This window comes from Equus asinus, chromosome 1, assembly GCF_041296235.1.
Source record: "Equus asinus isolate D_3611 breed Donkey chromosome 1, EquAss-T2T_v2, whole genome shotgun sequence".
Lineage (NCBI taxonomy): Eukaryota > Metazoa > Chordata > Mammalia > Perissodactyla > Equidae > Equus > Equus asinus.
In genome coordinates this window covers 154,684,257-154,705,037 of record NC_091790.1, presented here as the reverse complement: position 1 = coordinate 154,705,037, position 20,781 = coordinate 154,684,257, and the positions used below count along the sequence as shown (strand labels likewise).

The 20,781-nt window shown below is 44.8% G+C and overlaps 1 protein-coding gene across 2 annotated transcripts in view; it reads left to right on the top strand.

Moving 5' to 3' along the window:
* The first annotated feature begins 7,183 nt into the window (after nucleotides 1–7,183).
* IGF2BP3 (insulin like growth factor 2 mRNA binding protein 3) overlaps nucleotides 7,184–20,781 on the top strand; it is a 136,956-nt gene continuing 123,358 nt past the window's right edge. Inside the window, exons 1-2 of one of the 2 annotated variants that reach the window (XM_014830566.3) lie at nucleotides 7,184–7,613; nucleotides 8,970–9,030. In XM_014830566.3, coding sequence (XP_014686052.1) covers nucleotides 7,439–7,613; nucleotides 8,970–9,030 — 236 coding nt within the window. In that variant the 5' untranslated portion in view covers nucleotides 7,184–7,438. The remainder of the gene's footprint in view (nucleotides 7,614–8,969; nucleotides 9,031–20,781) is intronic. The other variant, XR_011503474.1, reaches the window with a different exon arrangement.

Below are 20,781 nucleotides of genomic sequence, written 5' to 3'. Positions count from 1 at the left end.
GGCAATCTATGACAAAAAAAGAAGTAAATGTTTCAATAGAAGTATGTTAGGCACGAATTTCAGGACAAAGCTTTATAGTGTCCATTTCGATAAAGATTTCAGATTAGGTTTTTTTTTTTTTTTCCTGCTATATCTTATGTTCTCAGATTCTTATTAATTTCAGGTGAGGTGTTTTGAAATAACAATAAAAACATTCTCACCCAGCCTTCTGCTTCTATCTTTACAGCTGGGATCATCATGCCAGAGAAGCTCAGAACCAAAATGTAAACTGAACTCAAGAAGGAATGAATTTTAAAGAGTCAAAGTGGAAGTGATAATAATCTACCATTATTCTTGCAATAAGGAATTTACAAATATATTCTGCCTTATTAAATCTAAAAATTAACTTTCCACTTATAGACAGCATGAGGAATTCACCAGTTTACCTTAAAATCACCTAGAAGGAGCTGATACGTATATACATGTCATGAAATGTGCTCTTTCATTAAGGGGACTTTGGTTCCTAAGTTTTTTGGAATAGGATTCTGGAAAAGAAATAGTCAGGAAAACAAAGAGTCCAGATATGAAAATAGTAACACGAGATGTGGCTTTTAACTGTATGTGTTAGAAAATGCTGAAAACTAGCTGTAACCTCAGCATGTGCTTTGCTTTCTGATTATTTTAGTGAGGAGAGCAGGTTCTTATTGTTCTTTCCAGTGGGATTTCATGCTTGGATTACTGTCCCATTTTACTCCATTAGTTAATACATTCTGTCTCTACCACATTCCCTCCACCCTTAGCAAGGCAACTTGCAGGATAAATGAGTTGTAACCAAGAAACAAGTTTAAATACTCAACTCTTCTCAGCCTCCTCATACCCCTCCCCCCACAAACTAATGCCTATCTTCTTTGTTTTCTATGGCTGGTCTGCAAATACTTATGTACACACCAATTACCAAAGAATCTTTTCACTACAGGTCTCATCCTTCTCTCCTACTAGAAAATAGTAATAATAAATGAATATTTAAAGTGTAACCCAAGTGAAGCAGTAAAGGATACAGTTGCAATAAAAGGAATCATGCTTTTCTATTACTTTAACAATTATTATAATTTACCAGATAGATTGACATTCTCATTCCTGACTTAGTTGAAAATTTAAAAAATCAATTTCTCCCAACCAGAACAAAGTTTGCTTAGAGAAAAATATTGGTTATAAAAATCTTTGAGAGAACATTTGAAAATATCTCAGGTTTTAGAGTTTTGGCTTGTCTAGATTAATTTTTGAATTTTTTAACAATTAAAATGTTCTCTACTTAAAAAAATTCTTTACTATTTTTTCTACTGTATCATTTTGAAAATATAAAAGTCACAGTATAAATCCCAACCTAGAATCATTTTACAAATAATCACGTCTTCACATTTTAAATTCCTTAGATGTTTAAGGATTATTTAAATTAATTCTGTAATCTTTAGCATTTACACTATAAATTTAGTCTCTAAGCTTTAGTTAATTTGTCCAATTCAAAATAAACTATTTGTAAGTTACTCTGATGTTTCTGAGAAATAATTTTACATGAATACTTCAAAACTACATATCTATTAACCACATTACTGAAATGTAGTTGAATTACACAAAATGTAAACAAAACATGTTAAAACAGTTTTTCTTTACTAATCAAGTCAGTTTTTAAAATTTGTTTTAAAGAGTTGCTCAAATAACTTTGTTTTAGTATTATGGTACATGGCAATTTATGTTACTTCAATTAGTTGATTTTTGGAGACTAAAACGAAAGAGTACAGAACTAAATCAAGAATAGTTTTTCCAAAAGAACTGAGGAGGATGATGTAACATCATTACTAGCCAAGAATTAACAATATAGAAAAAAATTCTGAACTTACTGATTTAAACCAATTCTCTCAAGTTTTTAATATTTACTGGGGAATTATCGTCTTACTGGTTCCTTAACGAAGTATTTCGTCAAGACAAAAAAATGAACAATTAAATTATTTATGAACAAATTATTAAGTTACATTTCTAACTGGTACATTGCCTTTTCCTTAGATAATGAAAGAATTGGAAAGTCTGTTATGAAACTAGATATACCAAACAATTTATACTTCCCTCTTTTGTCATGACCAGAGTTCTGATCTTCAATTTATTTTTGAGACCAATAGCAACTTATGTATATAATTACAAACGCACCCAAAACACCACTACCTAAAATACACCACCGTAGCTGTTAGCTTTTTCAGTTAATTAAACTAAATGATTATTCGTTTGTTTTGTGCTTTTCCAAGCCAAGTTCATATTTATTTTTTCTCACCGTCTCCACCAAACGTCAGTAAAATTAGAACATTTCAGCTACAGAAATCGTTAATCCTTCAAGGTCGGTCTCAGCTTCTTTGGTCTTAGGGCAGCTTCAACGAAAACGTGGTCTCCGCATAGTTGATTTTACCCGGAATTTTTCGTTTGCTTTTTTTGGAGGGGTTGTTTGGCTTTGCTTAAAACAACCCTGTGGACCACAAAGGGGTTAGAAAGGGAGGGGGAAGAATGAGTCGATTTCTCTAGAAGCCCAGGAAAAGTCAGGCATCTGGAAACGTATTTTGTTTTTTTAACTAAAAAAGACGTATAAATTCTAAGATGCTGGAAACCGGCAGAGAAACGACGTGACTCCAGCTGCCGAGCATGGCGCAAACCCACGACCTCCCGGTGCTGGACGCTGGGGGAAGGGAGGGGTCTCTGCGGGCACCACGCGGTCAGCCCAAGGGGCGGGCTCCACTCGCACACGCAACTACTCTCTACTCTTCCTTAGTTACCTCCCTCTTTCCTCCTTGGGGGTTGGGGCTGGGGGCTCACAGCTAAAGGGCAGGAAAAATGAGAGCACGAAGAGGGGAAGCCAATCTCACCCCTCAACAACAAAACCAATGAGAGAGCGCAAAGGGTTATTTTCGCGCCACAAAAGATGGAAATCCAGGGGCGGCTCGGGGGGCCAATGAATGGAAACCAGCAAACGGCTCCGGCGGAGGCAGGCGACGGTGATAGGCCTCCTCTGTCCACCAATCGGGAGAGAGAAGGAGCCCCCCACGCCCCCCTCCCCAGCTAGGGGCGGTGTCTCTCTCCACGCCGGTTGCTCAACTTGGTCTCGGCGAGTCGGCCCCGTGGAGCGCGAAACCCCGCCCCGGAGCCGCGTTTGCGCGCCCGGGGCGCCCGTCTCGCTGTCCGGCCCCGCCCCGGACAGGGTTCGGCAAGGCTCCCGGTTGTCTTTCTCCGTGGGTACCAAGCATCCCCCTGCACTAGGGAGCCCCTCGCACACTCGAAACCGGCCGGAAGTTCGAGCGGGCAGGCAAGCACACGCTGCTTGGTCCGCCCCCGCGGCCCGCGGGCGGGCGCGCGCAGGGGAAGGAGGACCTCAGGTGGAGCTGGGCTGTGAGCGGAACGACAGAGGCTCCCCCGGCCCCGACGTCTAACCCGTCCACGCAGCCCCGCGCGGAGGGACAGAAGCCGAGGCGGAGCCAGAAGGCGCCTGTCCCGCGGCAGGGCCGGGGCAGTCCAGTGGTCGAGGGCCTCCGAGGCTAGGAAGCGGCCGACGAAGGATCTTCCCCAGTGTGAGCTGCAAGGATCCCGCCCTCTTTTCTCCCGGCAGAGCCACGGGAAAAAGGAAACAACCCCATCTTCTCATCTCCTTGGGCACCATTTTTGATTTTAAACAAAAATAACTGAAGGCAGGTTCCGAAGAGAGGGCAGAGCCAGGTTACCACTTATCACGCATCTGGTTTAAACAGATCAGAGTCCAGAAGAGCTGTTCGAAGGAGCAAGAGTATGTTAAAAAATACCTCCTCTGAGGCCCAGGCGACGCGGCGGGCATTGTGTGCCCACCCGCGTTAAGGACTTCGGCTCTCGGCTGGTCTCAGAGGCAGCTGGGAGTCAGAAGGGGTAGCAACAAGAATGCCCCTTCCCCTGCTCTACCTGCTCAGCCTTCGCTCATAACCTGTGGACACAGCAACGGTAACCGACCTTCTAAAGAGATTTTCTCCTTTAATATTACACTGACCCATAAGAAACATTTTCTTGCCTTCGGGTCAGCAGATATGGAGGAGGTGCAGCTCTCCAAAAGGGAAAGAGGCTGCAGTTGGAAGGACTCAGCCACATCAGAGCCGTCTTCGTGGCGTTAACATTAATTAGGAAGAACCTGGAGTAGCCCATGTACAGGGTTAATTTCTTATGTGAGACTCATTAAAAGACTGGACGTTAGATTGACCTTATATTCATTCTTGAAAATCCACCAAAGATATTTTTGTACTTGAAATGTCAGTAAAAAACAATTACCCAAGCTTGTTTTTACTCAGCCATTGAGTATATACATGTCCCTTAAATATTTGGAAGATTTGAAGGGGAGTGGACCGGATCCACCTCCTTTTTTGATATCTGATCTTATATAACTCGTGTATGTTTTTAAGGTCCAAATGGAGCATGTAGTTTGTTACAATAATACACATATTGAGTTCACAAGAGTCCCAGGAACATAGTTCATCAAAATAGCACACACTTGTTTTAAATTCCAGCTGTTAGATTTGACTGTGACAGACAAGCATAGGCTAGTATTTATGGAAAAAAACCAATTTGTCCCATGCTTTAGAAGTAGATATTTCCTTAGGTCTCAGTTTTAATAAAAGCAAATAGTCAACAATCCAAAAAGCACCATTCAATTGACTTTGGAAGCAAGCGAAAATATAAAATTGGTTCTTTTGAAAAATTACTAAAAGTTAAATGATCACTAGTTTATAAAATTTAAAGAGGCATTTAGAGAAGCAAATATTACTAAATGAATGAAAAGCCTATTTCTCCAAATAGCTTTTGATCACATGCAACAGGTACAAAGAAAATAAATTCATCATTTTTGATATTTACATTTTGAATACCACAGAAGTCATAAAGGAAGAATACATATTTTTTTCTTTCTTAGAACCAAGGTTCTCTTTCAAAAAACATGAAAAAGGAAAAAATAAGTAAGCTCTTTCTAGAAGTTAAACCTAACCATAAACTTGGGATTTCACCACCAAAATGTTCTTTCAAGACAGAGCTCATAATACAATTCTAAACATTATTACACAAGAACACATTTGTCCCCACCATGTCATAAAAACATTTCACTAAATTAAATGTGAATGAAAATATTGTGAAAGTGAGTTTACGTTTAAAAAGTTGGATTTGCTTGGCAGGAAAGAAAAACCTGTAAGAAAGAACAGTTGCATTTAAAATGGATGATCTGACACCTTCCGGTTCCTTAACACAAAATACTAAAATAAGTTCCTTTTAAAAGAAAAATTGTATACACCCTTTACATCATTCAATAATTCCCACATATTTAAAACATAATCTACTATTCATCTTTTAATAGGAAAATATACACTTTAAAATGCCGTACGCAGGTTTGACAAAGGTAAAAACACTGTAACAATTGTCATAATTACTGAAGATGTTTCAGTATAAATCACCATATTTTTCCTATTACACAATACATTTTTCTACTAGTAAGCGTACCAAGTCATTAAAGATTCTTGTTTATATTTCCACGCTATATAGAATTTCATTCACTTTTTTTTAAAATAAGCATTTTATATCTTTTCCATGGAATGCCTGTTAAAAATATACCATAAGTAGCTGGTGCAAATGAAGCCTTTGAGTGGAGTACACAAGCATTAAACGACACTTGGAGATTTCCACAAGAACCCCAGCACTGCCTTCATTTCCGTATTTTTCGTCTCCAGTCCACAGTTTGTGGGCCCAGAAGGCTCCACTGGGCCCAGACCCTCCCCCCCACACCCACCATTGTCCTCGCTATATGCAGTACAGGGGAAACTATGAATGGTTCTCACGGCCAAATGTGGGCAGAAAAGAGGCAGAAAGAGACTCGAACAATTTTTCAAGTGCGAATACCACCTAGGGGTATCGCAGAGCAGTCTTCCTGTTTCAAGAGTCCCAAGTTCTCCAACTAAAATTCTTTAAATAAAAGTACCAGCCTACCCCACTCCTCCTCCTCTGGAAACTACAGGAAGAAATGGTTTCCGCTTAAATACCGACTTTTCCCAGTCTGACTTCTCTCCTCCGGCCTCCGAGGCCCGGGACGCCCCCATCCCTACGCCAGAAACCTCCGCCCCTGCGCTCCCCTCCCCCACCGGTGGCCAAGCCCGCCCCCGGCCTCATTTATCCCAGAGCCTTTTCTGAATCGCGCAACCAATGGCAAACGCGAAGCCGAGAGCCACCGCGAGCGCAGGCGGAGGCGGAGGAGGTGTCGCCCAGACACCCGCCCAGGACGCCGCGGGCTCCCATCCCCCACTGCCCTGGCTCGGGGCCGCCCCACTTCCCCGGTGCCCGGGCCCGTGAAGGGTGCACAGGGTGGGGCGCATCTGCCTGCCTCTCCCACCCCACCCCCTTGCTGCGTTTCCGCCCCTGCAAGCCCTCGAAACGTGTTCGCGGCTTTGCCGAGGTTACACTTCTAATGTCATCAAAGCCACAAGGCGAGTTCGGAATTGTGACTCCTTGGTTTTGTTAATTACCTGTTAAAAAAAAATCGAATACGTATTTAAAAGTCCAGTAACTAGAGCTGAGAAATTGCCTAGTTAGCACCCTATCCCTATCTCGCTAAAAAAAAAATCAATATTCCTCCCCTCCTCCTCCCCTCCCCCTCAGGATCCGCCCGGACCAGATAACCCTTTCTAAACTCTGTTGTGACAATCAGCTCCCCGAGCCGCGCTCCGCTCCGCGCCCCGGCTGCCGCTCCTTTAGCATTTTTTCCCCCTCTTCCTCCTCCCCTTCTCAGGGTCCCTAGCCCAATCTCCCTTCCCCTCCCCCTCTTCCTCCTCTCGCTCGCTCTTTTTTTTCCCCTGAAACCCCCTCTAATTGAGGAGCTGGGATTCCTCACGTGAGACGTTGATTTGTAGTTTGAACACGTGGCTTATTCAAAAAGCCGGACACTCGGAGCGGATTTTTTCCGCCTCCTGCGCCTTCCTCCCTCCTCCCCTCCTCCCTTCCCTCCTGCCAGTCACCCTTCGGGGTTTTTTATGGGGGGGCGGCGCCTGCCCTCACGTAGTGTGATATTTTCACAGTCCGCTGGCCGGTGCCGACGGGCTTGGGGAGGAAGAGACAAAAAGTAGTTTCCCCCTCCTCCTCTCCTCCTTTTTCTCGCTAATCCCGCCTCCTCCTCAGAGTTAGGAAGACTCGTTGATGCGTTTGGGTTGTAGCAAGGCTTTTTCTTTTTTTTTTTTTAATATCTAGAAAAGGAAAACAAGAGCCCTCGGATCTGATTTTCGCTCCTCGTTCCTGTCCTGGTTCTTACTGTGTTTGTGTATTTTAACGGCGAGAAGACGAGGGGAACAAAACCCGCCGAATCCATCCATCACTGTGGGTGGTTTTAATTTTTCGTTTTTCTCTTAATTTTTTTAAACGACCGCTCTTCACAATGAACAAACTGTATCTCGGAAACCTCAGCGAGAACGCCGTCCCCTCGGACCTGGAAACTGTCTTCAAGGACGCCAAGATCCCCGTGTCGGGACCCTTCCTGGTGAAGACCGGCTACGCGTTCGTGGACTGTCCGGACGAGAGCTGGGCCCTCAAGGCCATCGAGGCGCTTTCAGGTGGGCCCCGGCCTGGCCCCGCCGGGCGCCTGCCCCAGCCCTGCGCCGCCCGGGCCTGCCAGGCTCGGGGGCCCGGAGCCAGGCCCGCTGCTGCCGCCGGGGCGTCCACGCCGGGCCCCAGGCCCAGGCGCGAGCGGGTGCGGGCGAGGAGAGGGGGCGAGGCCCGGGCGCGCACCGCGTGGGTCCGCGGAGCTTTGCTGCGCGTGGGCTCGGACCCGGCCTCTCGCCGGGGCTCTGCGGGCTGAGGGCCGCCGCGCTGTCAGAGCCCCGGCGCGGGCTCCGAGGGAGCGGGGCCGGGGGAGGCGCGCGCCCCGCGCCCCGCCTGGGCCCAGGCGAATGCTCGGTGCTCTGGCGCGCCGGGCCTTGGGGGCCGAGCGCGGACGCCGGCTTCCCCCTCCCTCCTCCCTGTCTCCCTGCCTCCCTGTGCTCGTGATCGATGCCGTGCGGTTCGCTGCCGGCCTCCCGCCCCAGCCGCCGGCGCTGGGAGAACGCGCAGCGCCCTCGACCCCGCCGCGGAGTGACGCCGCGGGCCGGAGCCTCGCGCAGGCGGCCCCTCGCTTTCTCTCGACCCGGCGGGAGGCGGCGAGTGCGACCGGGGCTCCTCGGTCAGCCTCCCCGCGTCCGACGAGCGAGAGGGGCGGGAGGGCGGCCGGCGGTCGCGGAGGAGGGAGCCCCGCTGCGGCGCAGGGCCGCCCGCCGTTCTCCGCGCCCCGGCCTCAGGCTGCGGCCTCCAGGGTGGCGAGGCGCGCGCGGCCGGGGCGGGGGCCCGTGCGTGGCCGAGCGGCGGGCTGGGGCGGAACGCCTGCAGGAGGCTGCGCTCGGGTCCCTCCGGGAGCCCGTGCTTTTCGGGCGTAGTTGGTGCTAGGTGTGTCGGGGCGCCTAGCCTGCGGTCCTCGAGCCATTCCCGCCTCTCTCTTCCCGGCTGGCCTGAACCGGGAGAAGGGCCTGGGCGCCCCCACCTGAAGAAAGTCAACGTAGCCCCTTCCCCGGGGTCTGTCTGCGGGGAGAGTCCAAGGAGGTGGGCGGGGGGGCAGCGTCCCTCCTGCGGGTGTCGTGGAAGTAGGTGACCCCTAGAGGTGGGCGGAGGAGGCCCAGGTTGGGGGAGAGTGTTACCAAGGCGTGGGTCCGCCCATTGACCCCCTCCCCACGCATCTGTAAGTTGCACATACCCAGCCCCGAGGGGGTCAGCTTCCCACCCGTGCGGTGCTGTGCTTCCCTCTCGGCCTCGAGCAGCGTTCGGGTGCCCTTTGGGGTCTCAGGAGGCCGCTTGTGTCGCCGCTAAGGCTGTGCGGGTCCTTTAGGGCGGGAGAGCCACTAAACTCGGCCAACCGCCTTCCACCTCTTGTGTATCCGCAGGTAAAGTGGAACTGCATGGGAAACTCATAGAAGTTGAGCACTCGGTCCCAAAAAGGCAAAGGTGAGCTTATTTATTATGTTCTCATTGGTTCTGTTCTCACCCCATGGGAGAAAAGACGCAACACAGCTGAGAACAACTTCTTTTCCTCTTACGCTTATTGGGTTGCTGGCTGGCTTGGCGTTTCTCGTCTTTTTTTTTTTTTCGTGTACTTAAGTTTATGGCAGGTGTGTGTGTATATGTGTGTCTTGGTAATGCTGCAAAGACATAGAAGGCTTGTCTGTGGCCCCTGCCACCGGATTGTTAGTGGTATGAAAGTCTCTCAAGGAAGCTCTCACAGCTAAACGTTATCTGGCAGAGTAGGTCAAGTTGCTACACAGGAAATCACGGTCTCAGCGGGCAGTTTTTGGGAATCTGGAAGCAATGGCTGACCCCCCTCCCCTCCTGTAAGTACGGGATAGGCCAAAGCAGCTGCGGACACGCGCGGGTGCGGCGTGGCTTGCCTTCTCGGTCCGAGTTGGCGGCTACGAGTCTGAGAGGCCTGGGAGGCGGCCCGCGCATCTGAGAGGAGAGGAATTTGCCTTTCCCCTGCTAGCCCGCCAGCCGGGACTGGAGCACGTGAGGGAGCGCCTGGGCTTCTCCCAGAAGCGCCTTTTAGTCACCCCAGAGTTTGTACAGGTTTCTGCAAACCCACCTTGGTCTCCTGCTCCCCCCTACCCTCCCGAAAATATTTTTGGTTACAAATAACCACCACGAGATCGTGAAGGCTGAAGATTTGTGCCACTTAAGGGGATTGCAGTTTTTGGAGAGCATGTGTAGTGTGTCACTTTACAGAACGTTTGGACAGTGTTTGAACCCCTGGAGTATTTTGGAGAAATGTCTCAAGAGCAGGCCAGATCAGCCTTTGCCGCTCTGACGGGAAAGGCGCTGCTCCCTCAGTGCTGCTGGGCTTGGCCTGCACCTTTCTAGGTTTTGCAAGGTGGGGTTAGGTTTGTGTCTTTCCCCCTCCCATCCCCCACTCCCAGCCTGGGCCGAGCAATAAGCTGGAAGTTAATTTAAACTAAGGCTGCGTGTGTTTGGTTAGCTATTGGCCAGAGTGTGTGTGCTGGAGGGCAGGAGGGGTGTGCTGTGCAGAGAGAGATGGCTACACAAAATGTCATCGTATGCCTGTTTCGAGATTGAGCTCTCTTCCAGGTAAAACATTTTCACAAATCATGTTTTTGTTGGCAAGCTGGTTTGGATTTTTGTGGATTTCTCTTCTTCGGGTACTTTTCATTAGGATAGTTGGAAAGGGATTTGTGGGACCAGATAGGTTTAGTTCTAGTTGGGAATTTTCGTAGGGGTGAAGTTATTTCATATAGTAGAATGGAATTCTTTTATTTTTTTTTTTAAAGATTTTATTTTTTTCCTTTTTCTCCCCAAAGCCCCCCGGTACATAGTTGTATATTCTTCGTTGTGGGTCCTTCTAGTTGTGGCATGTGGGACACCGCCTCAGCGTGGTTTGATGAGCAGTGCCATGTCTGCGCCCAGGATTTGAACCAATGAAACACTGGGCCGCCTGCAGCGGAGCGTGCGAACTTAACCACTTGGCCACGGGGCCAGCCCCTGGAATTCTTTTTTAAAAGCTTCGAAAATAATAGAATGTGTACTGAAAAGTATCTAAATTGATCTCAGGTTAATAGGAATTGAAAAAGTGAGGAAGAAGTCATTTCTCTTTAAAAAGTTTAGGGGCATAGTCTGAATTGTTTACCTGGAGGAAAGATGTAAGCACAGTCTGCAAATTTTAATTGGTTTCATGTTTAACCAGCGTGTCTTCATTTTCTTCAGGTGTTAAATAAAAAAATACAAGCAAATGGTTGTGTTGAAGGACTTGCATTTTAACACTGGAAAGTTCCTAAATGTAAACATTAAATTTGTTGAACAATTCATTGACCTGCATGTAAATGCAGGTTACTTTGCCTTACTCTCCTGGTTTTCCTTTGCAACCTGGTGTGAATTTCTCCCCATGTGTAGGTAATTTAAAGACATTATCTGGTAATGACTGCCTGTTTTATTCTTAAAGGCTTTTGCCCAACCTAAAAACGTACTTAGTTACTTGTTACTTTATAAGGAACAAGATTTCCTCTTTAGGAAAGCACATAAGGTAAAATGTTACCAGTGTCAGCAAGTATTATCAGTGGAAGCTTCTTCAGTTTATGAAGAGTGTAGGTTAAATTTTCTAGCTGATTTTAACTAGGATTAAATACTCAGGGATTGTTTTGTTTTTTGTTTTGTTTTTTGGGGGAGGAAGATTGGCCTTGAACTAACATCTGTTGCCAAACTCCCTCTTTCTGCTTGAGAAGATTGTCCCTGAGCTAACATCCATGCCAGTCTTCATCTATTTTGTATGTGGGATGCCACCACAGCATGGCTTGATGAGTGGTCTGCAGGTCTGCACCAGGGGTCCAAACCCTGGAACTGTGGGCCCTGGAACTGTGGGCCCTGGAAGTGGAGCGTGTGAACTTAACCACGGTTGGCCCCAAGGCTCAGGATTTTAAATGATACTATTTTACTACTAAAGTAGACAGGAATGAGTACATTGGAGACAACTTTTTCCTAATTCAGAAGGCAGTCAAGTCCTTTACTTGTATTGAACAGCTAAAAACAAAAGTAGAGTTTTCTCTCTCTGCCCAGGAAAATTTGCTGGAAATCTACAGTTTTATTTTAACTGGACTTTGGAGCTGTGATGCAGTTTCCCTTATCTGGACTGTTCCATTGTCTGAATAGGTTTTGGGAGAGTGCAGAGAAGGCACCCTGGTGATCCACCTGCCCAGCACCTATAGGAAGGTCAAGAAGTGGTACTGTTGACAGTGAGTTGAATGCCGCAGACCAGTCCTTGCCAAATGAGGCTGCTGGACTTGGGTGGAGTTCTTTGTGCTTAGCAGTCATTGCATTCCTTCCCATCATCATGTGGGCATCTGACAGGCACACCCACATATGCAGCATGACCTTTATACCTGCTGTGCAAGGCATGTTGGGAGCCTGGTGCTGAAGAATGCTTATGGCAGCACTCTGAGATGGATGAATGGGCTTGTAGCGACTAAACAGGGGAGCAGGCCCAGAAGGAGATTTGATGCTTGGCAGGCTGGGCCATCTCTGGGAGCAGAGCTGGGCGGGGGACTGTTTCAGGAAGGGGCCTTGCTGAGTTTGGTTCAGACCAAGCTTAGCTCCTGATTACCGAAGTCTCAAGGGAATGTGGAAGGAATGTTGCTTTTCTGCATTCAGATACCCCTCAGTTGGGGAAGATTATAGCAATATTCCACAGAACTTGAGGTCTCCTGTGTCCTGAACGAAGAGAGGATTGTGTGGAATATCTGTGATAGTGTTGTACTTTCTGTTCCAAATATAAAAGATACAGCACATGAAGACTTGGCTTCACTCTGAGGTATAAGCTTAAACCACCCGCCCCCGCCCCCCCACCCCCCACACCTGGGGGTAAGGGTGGGTGTGAAAATTGTTGTGATTTTGGAAGACTGTACCTGAGCTTGGTTGGACCTTGTATGTGCCCCTCTGTGATTGTGGAAATAGCACTGATTTCCTTTTTTGTTATGTTGTGGGCTCCTGGGCCTGGGAGAGGGAACGGGAAGGCAAGGTCGCTGACACTGGGGAACTGAGAGCATGGTGGTTTTAGTTCATTTGCCATTACTTTCTTAAATTATGAAAATTTTTCCTATTTTCAGTTTTTTTTTTTTTAAGATTTTATTTTTCCTTTTTCTCCCCAAAGCCCCCCAGTACATAGTTGTATATTCTTCGTTGTGGGTCCTTCTAGTTGTGGCATGTGGGACACTGCCTCAGCGTGGTTTGATGAGCAGTGCCATGTCCGCGCCCAGGATTCGAACCAACAAAACACTGGGCCGCCTGCAGCGGAGCGCGCGAACTTAACCGCTCGGCAACGGGGCCAGCCCCCCTATTTTCAGTTTTTTATAGCTGACAACTTCCTCATGATTTGGCTGTTAGCGTTGATTAGTATTATATGTAGCCCAAAATATATTCAAATAAAGGAGAAAAAATAGGATATTATAGTTAATATTTTTCCAGGAAGGATCTGTTAAAGCAGACTGTGGTGCCTAAGCTCAAAAAGTCTTAGTTTTTTGTTTCCTTAAAAAAAGAAAATTAAGTGAACAGCTTATTTCTGTATTAGAATCCTGGGTTTAACATGTAAATTGGATAGACAGAGCATGTATAGAAGTTAGAGTTTTAAGTGTATCTTACTTTAAATTACTATTTAAAAGCTAATGCTGCATTTTAATAGCTGGTAAGAATAGACTAGGATGGTGCCATGACCAGCAATGTGCCCGTTAGCCAGGGTATGTGACTGTCTTGTCTCAGGACTACAAAAGCTGTTTTTTTTTTAATAATATTTTTTTTTGAAAAAGAGTAGCCCTGAGCTAACATCCGTGCCCATCTTCCTCCACTTTATATGTGGGACGCCTATCACAGCATGGCGTGCCAAGCCGTGCCATGTCCACACCCAGGATCCGAACCTGCAAACCCCAGGCTGCCAAAGTGGAATGTGTGAACTTCTGCAGCCCTGGGCTGGCCCCACAAAAGCTGTTTTTAATACTGAACATTAAAAGATAGATATGAATAGCTGTGCTGCTGCTTGCTTATTTGTGTGCTACAGGGGAATCTTGTAAATTAGGAAGATTTCGCACACATGCCAAGACTGGAGGTTGTGAATGTTAGGAAACTCCTGGCTGATGAGCCATATGCAGGGCTGTCTTTGGAGAGCTCAGTTTAAGATCAGTAATGCATGACCACTTAAGTGGTTGTGGCCAACGAGATTTTTCTTGATTTCATATTGTTTTCTCAATACAGTTTGAGAGAATTTAAAAGATTTCTTACTTTGGCCTTATTAGAATTAAAAATAAAATAAACAAATATTGTGAAGTAGCTTCTGTGTGGCTGTCCACAGTGTCAAGGAAGACTTTATGGAAACATGACGTGCCTGGAGCCAGCAGGAATTGAGAATCTTGGCTTCTGTTTCTGGCTTTCCTTTTGATTTGTGTGATCACTTACGTTCTCTGTGCATGCCAAATGCCATTATAATAAACTAACAAGAGGCATTTTTGTTCTGATTTTTTGCCATTCTACTTGAAATAAATGAATTATCAGCTAAGGCTTGAAAGTGTCTTTTGGAATTAGAGATCTGGGGTTTCCCCCTAAGGAGCTTGACTTGTACTTCTTTTCTGAGTATGCTGGCTCGCTTGCTTTTGCATCTGCACCTCTTTCGCGCAGTCAGCAAGAGGGAAATGATCTTTGCCATAATTCGAAATCCTTTCATGAACCATACCACTGCAGTTCATATGTTGTCATAGGTGTGGGATTTTGTGTTAAAGTAAAGCTGCTGAGTCACCTTGATAACCATTTGAAGCAACTCCATTGCAATTGTCCTTAGCGGTGTTCAGACAGCACCTTTTCTAGCAGTAACTAATTTTTGAAAGGTATGAATTATCCAGGCAGTAACTCTGGTGCTTGATTTGGTCTAGGAGGAAGGAGAGAGGCTGTGCTATTCTTAGCCAAGTTTCCTTTATCAACTGTTGCCTCTGATTCAAGCTTCCAGAGTCATAAGACAGGAGGTGGCAGTATGGGAGCAGTGACGGAGGGATGGGACTGGCATTTTTTGTTAGGATCTCTGCCCCATAAATCTGATGTTTAAAAGTTGGCTTGAACTGCCAGGGTTTTGCTTGAAACCGGGTGGCAAACATAGTTTTCAGTGCTCTATTAAAATTGAGGGTGTAATTTATTATGGTCTGAAATAGCTGTTTGGCAAATGTTCAGTATTGGTAAATAAACACAGTTATAGATATTAATATAGTACATAGATTTTGTTGCCCTGACGAGGAATATATAGTCCATAAATTATGCATTTTAGAGAATTATCCTGAGACCATTTAACTTGACTAGGAAATAGTTTGAAATTATTAGAGAAGTATTCTTTGAGGAATCGAGTGGAACTAGAAGCTGAAAGCGACCTAAGTCCTTAGCATATCTGGCATTGTCACTTAGTTGTTTAAGAAGTTGATTCCGTTGTGATCACGGTGTTTCAGTTATTTACTGCTGCTTAACAAGCCACCCCAGAAACTAGTGCCTCAAAACAACAATTTATTCCTCCTCATGATTCTGTAGGTCTGCTAGGTGGCTGGTTTTGTTCCACATGGTGTTGTTTTGAGTCATTTTCTAAGCTTGCCTAAAAGGTCCAAGAAAGCTTCACTCACATGTCTGGCCTCTTGGTGCTTGTCCATGTGAACTTTCTCTGCGTGGTGTCTTATCACTCAGTAGTGGCCCCTGGCTGGCTGCCCCAAGTGAAAGCTGAAGCTGCTAGGCCTCTTAAAGGCTAGGTCCAGAACTGGCACGGTACTACTTCTAATCCCATTTTGTTCATCAAGGCAAGTCATAAGACCAGCACAGATTCAAAGGGGGTATGGAAATAGACTATCTCTTTCTATTATTATTATTTTTTATTGAGGTAAGGTTGGTTTATAACGTTATATTTCAACTTCTGTATCGACTGCATCGTGTTCACCACCCAAAGTTGCCATCTGTCACTGTACACATGTACCCCTTTACCTTCTTTGCCCTCCACTCACCCCCTTCCCCTCTGGTAACCCCCAATCTGTTCTCTGTATTTATGTGTGTGTATGTTTATCTTCCACATATGAGTGAAATCATACGGTAATCGTCTTTCTCCAGAAGATAGACTGTATCTCTTAATGGTAGAGTGACATGCATGAACAGAGGGGAAGAATTGATGGTGACCATCTTTGTAGATCTTCCACAAAGTGGAGGAGGGGAGGAATAGCAACTTCAAAATACTTGGAACATAAAATATCTGAAAATCACATTTAGTACTAGAAATGGGCAGCTGATCCCTACTGTAATATCCTGGCAGGAGACGATGGTATTAGCTTTGGAGGTGATGAGTAGTGTTCAGTCTCAATATTTCTAAGGAACAGCCAGTAAGACTTGCTGATGGCTTAGATGAGGGCTATGAAAAGAGCAAAGAATGACAAGAAAATTTTTTGGCCAGAAAAACTAGGTGGAAGGTGATGCCATTTATCAAAATGGAGAGTACTAGGGGAAGAACAGATTTTGGCTGGAAATCAGGAGCTTTACTTTTGGCATATTATGTCTCTATTATGTCTTATGACTATGTAGTTGGATATGTCAATCTGGAGCTCAGGGGAAGGTAAGAAGTGGATGTGAAAAATAAGAGGCTTCATTAGCTTGTGGTGTTAGAAATCATGGAATGGGAGAAGATCACCAAGGAACTGAGCCTGGGGCTCTAGGAGGAAGGAGGGACCAGCAAAGGAGAGAGAGGGAGGCCAGTGAGGTAAAGGAAAGCAAGCAGGATGAACTGTCTCTGGGAGATGAGTGAAGAAAGCCTGTGGAGAAGGAAGGTGTAATCAGCTGTGTAGAATACCACTGAGAGTTTGTGATTTAGAAGGATGAATAAGTCAGTGGGGGTGGTGTTAAGTCTCAGCCTTCTGGCTCTGCTGTAAATAGATGGAAAGTGGTTTACAAATTTTCGAGCAACCTGGAATATAGATTTTCTTCCAGAATTTATTAGGATCCTAATTCATTTTCTTATTTTCCAGAAACATCTATGAGCATGTTCTGTTTATAACCTGCTAGAGATGGAAGAGTCTCCTAAGTGTAGTAGATTCTCTTGCCCAATGGGCAAGACTTGTTTGTGACAGTTGATCTACTCTCTGGCATCTGTTTCAACACTTCTGGTGACTATAAACTCACTTTCTTATGGACAACCCATTCTGCTTTTTATTAATATACATTTGGAAAGTCCTCTGAAGCCATCTTAGCTTCCAAAACAGTGTAGATGAAGTTCAGGGCTTCTATATGGTTGTCTAAATATTTCTTGATTTGACAAGCAAAGGTTGAGACTATTGGCCAAAACATTTACAAATATCATGGGCTAGGTTTAAAATACTTTAATCACTTTGTTCTTTTAGGATGCCAGAATATATAAAGCATTCTTTCTATTTTATTTATAAAATTTTAGCTATAAGAGATACAAGAAACAAGAAACTGGCTGGTGACGCAGCAGTTAAGTGCGCATGTTCTGCTTGGTGGCCCGAGGTTCACCGGTTCGGATCCAAGGTGCGGACGTTGCACTGCTTGGTGGGCCATGCTGTGGCAGGCGTCCCACATAGAAAGCAGATGAAGATGGGCATGGATGTTAGCTCAGGGCTAGTCTTCCTCAGCAAAAAAAAGAGGTGGATTGGCAGCAGTTAGCTCAGGGCTAATCTTCCTCAAAAAAAAATAAAGAATAAAAGAAAAGAAAAGAAATCATTAAAAAAGCCTCTGTAAGTACCCTAAATTCCTTCATTTTTGTACATTTAAAAATCTGGTCATTGGTAAAGTATCCTCCTCCTCAGATTATGAATCCTGTCTTTGGTCACAGTTGTCACCAAAACTAGGTGATGTGTTTGGATCAATTGATTTTTTTTTTTTTTTTTTAAAGATTGGCACCTGGGCTAACAACTGTTGCCAGTCTTTTTTTTTTTTCCTGCTTTATCTCCCCAAACCCCGCCTGTACACGGTTGTATATCTGAGTTGCATGTCCTTCTAGTTGTGGAATGTGGGATGCTGCCTCAACGTGGCCTGACGAGCGGTGCCATGTCCGCGCCCAGGATCCGAACCCTGGGCCACCGCAGCGGAGTGCGTGAACTTAACCACTCGGCCACAGAGCCGGCCCCAAGGATCAAATGATTTTGAGACAGATGACTTGGGCTGAATAACTTTTTAAGACTTTCGTTGTCTGTGCAAGTCCTGTGATCGATAGAGTACTACTTTCAGAACGTGTTAAACATCTACTATTTTAAGGAAGGAGAACTAATAAAATGAGGGAGCACAACAGATTTGTTTAGTGGTATTAGTTGCTTTACCAGAGGATTCTCCATCAATCCCGGGAGGAGAAGTGACTTGCCCCCGGCACTGCAGGTGATTACTGGAACCCATCTCCAGGTCCTGTGACTCTGCCCTGCCTTCATTCTTCCCATTTAAGTTGTCAAATCCTCAAAGTAGCTTACACAGCTGCCCGATCATGTTTGCAGTGGCAAGTTGGAGCAGAGATGTCCTGTTTCTTGCTTTCTCTGAAGAAAAAAGAAATCTCATTTGGCTTCTTTGAAGGATTGATTTATTGTCTTCCTGTAGGAAAAAGATAGGTACAGGTAGTCTGGAATCTGGGGCTTACTGTAGAGTGAAAATATGCGGACATCCTGTTTAAAGATAGAAAATGAGATTACTTTTTCCTTTAAGATATTTTTTAGCATCTTCATCTTAATATAAATGAATTGCAGAAGAGTTGGAGCGGGACTGCGGAGAGATGAGGGTAGAACAGAGGGCATGAGGAGGTAGATGCCATCCATGGCTTTATCTCAGGCAGGTGATTGTGTCTCATGGGATGTGTTTTAGATTGCAAAAGAGGTAGAAGTGTCTGGAGTGGAGTCCATGGTGCCTGGTTGTCCCAGCTTGTTACCAAGTTTAGTAGGATCCTGGCTTGTGGAAGGAAGTCTCTCTCTCTCTCTCTCTTTTTTTTTTTTTTTGAGGAAGATTAGCCCTGAGCTAACTACTGCCAATCCTCCTCTTTTTGCTGAGGAAGACTGTCCTTGAGCTAACATCTGTGCCCATCTTCCTCTACTTTATTCGTGGGACACCTGCCACAGCATGGCTTTTGCCAAGCGGTGCCATGTCCACACCCAGGATCCGAACCGGCAAACCCCAGGCTGCCAAGAAGCGGAATGTGCGGACTTGACCGCTGCGCCAGCGGGCGGCCCCAGGAAGTCTCTTAAAGTTGGAATATTGTTAAGGATTAGGAGAGAGTAGGAGGGAGAAGCTGTGCTGAAACCTCTTGATTAGGAGCCCTGATGCTTACCTGATGTGCCCTTGTTGAACTGAAGAATATAGCTAGAAGGATGTGGGATATGAGGTCTTATATGTGAGTTTGAATCCAAACTCCACTTTCTAAATGCACGATGTTGTTTAAGAATGAGGAAATTGAAGAATGGAAACGATGCCTCATAGGATCCTGGGGACAATGAATGTAAAGCATCAGTACAGTATCACCCAGTAGTCATTCCAGTGCACCTGATGTGTTTTCCCGTTGCGATTCAAATGCAAAGGCTGAGTGTAGGTTATATTTGGTGGTGATAACAGAAATATGGGAAATCTTTGTTCTGTTTTGGAATGTGGACCCATAAGTAGAAATCTAGGTGGTTTCTTTTTGTTTTTGTTTTCATTGAGCATATATTATGTTTTTTACATTAAGGTATCTATAATCTAGATACAATAGAGTATATAAATACTAAGTAAACCGCTTGATGAATTTTAAATATGTATACATTTGTATTAATTCAAAATACATGAAATAAAATGTGAAAATACTTGCTTTTTAATCCTCTCTTTCCCTGTGCATTTCTCAGGTCTTACAGCTGGTAAGTTGGTAGATTATTTTCCAGAAATTCCTCTTTGCATATCCACAAACACTTTTTTAATTTAATAATCAAATCATATTGTTTATGTTGTGCTTTTACTTAATAATGTATTCTGAAGAATCTTCAGTGTAGGTAGAAATAGTTCATTTTTTTTAAGCCAAGTGACTTTATTCTCATATTAGTACTTGTGTTTTTGAAAGATTTTTGTATTTCCTCCTTCTCCCCAAAGCCCTGCAGTACAGAGTTGTATATTTTAGTTGTGAGTTCTTCTAGTTGTGGCATGTGGGACGCCACCTCAGCATGGCTTGATGAGCAGTGGTAGGTCTGCGCCCAGGATCGGAACCAGTGAAACCCTGGGTTGCTGAAGCGCAGGGCGAGAACTTAACCACTCGGCCATGGGGGCCGGCCCTGAAATAGTTCATTCTTTTGAAACTAACAGTTGTATTGTTCAACCTAGCTTGCACCAATTTAACCGTTCTTTTTGTAGTAATTTCAGTTGAGCATATTTATATGTATGTCATAGGACTCTTGGTTGGATATTTTTATAAGGTAAATTCTTAGACTAGCAATTGCTATGTCAAAAGACATGCATATTTAAATTTGAAAGTGCTCTGCCAAAAACACTGTTTACTTATATTGGCATGGTTAGTCATAATTTGACAACTAAGAGCTTTTTTTCAATGAAGTGTGCAATGAGACAGTTTGATTAAAAACTCTTTTCAAGCATGGAGGGCCATATCATTCTAGGAACAGCATTTTTCTCTCTAATGTGGATGTTGCACTAACTCTGACAAGCCTAGGTTCCTATTCATTTGTGCCCCTTGTATGTAAAAATTGTCAAAAGCTATAAAAATTAAGTGCTAGTAACTGATAGCCGGAATACCTAGGGCTTATGTTCTCCCGTGCTCAGCACTTTGAGTTTTGGATCTCAGAAACTAACATTTTCTTGCAGTGGGAACTTTAGTAAATCGTATTTTGAGGAGAAATTTGATTAAAAATTAATTTCCAAAACAAGTGATACCCCAGCTTGCTATGCTAGCCAGACAGATGATGATTGGAGAGCTTAATTTAAAAACCTGTGATGATGTTCAAACTGTTTGAAAAGTGGTTGATTTCTCTCTGGTGATCCCCAAGTACCTCTTTTTTAAAAAGCCAGTTGTTCTTGCAAAAAATGGAGAAGCTCTTGCTTTTCTTTGGAGAGAGAAGTGTGGCTGAAAAGTTTAATTTCCATATTTTTTGTGTTTACCTATTTCTGCATTTTTTGATTTTGTTCCCTGTGGCTTATATAAATATTTAGTTTAAAAAGCATAGATTGAGCACT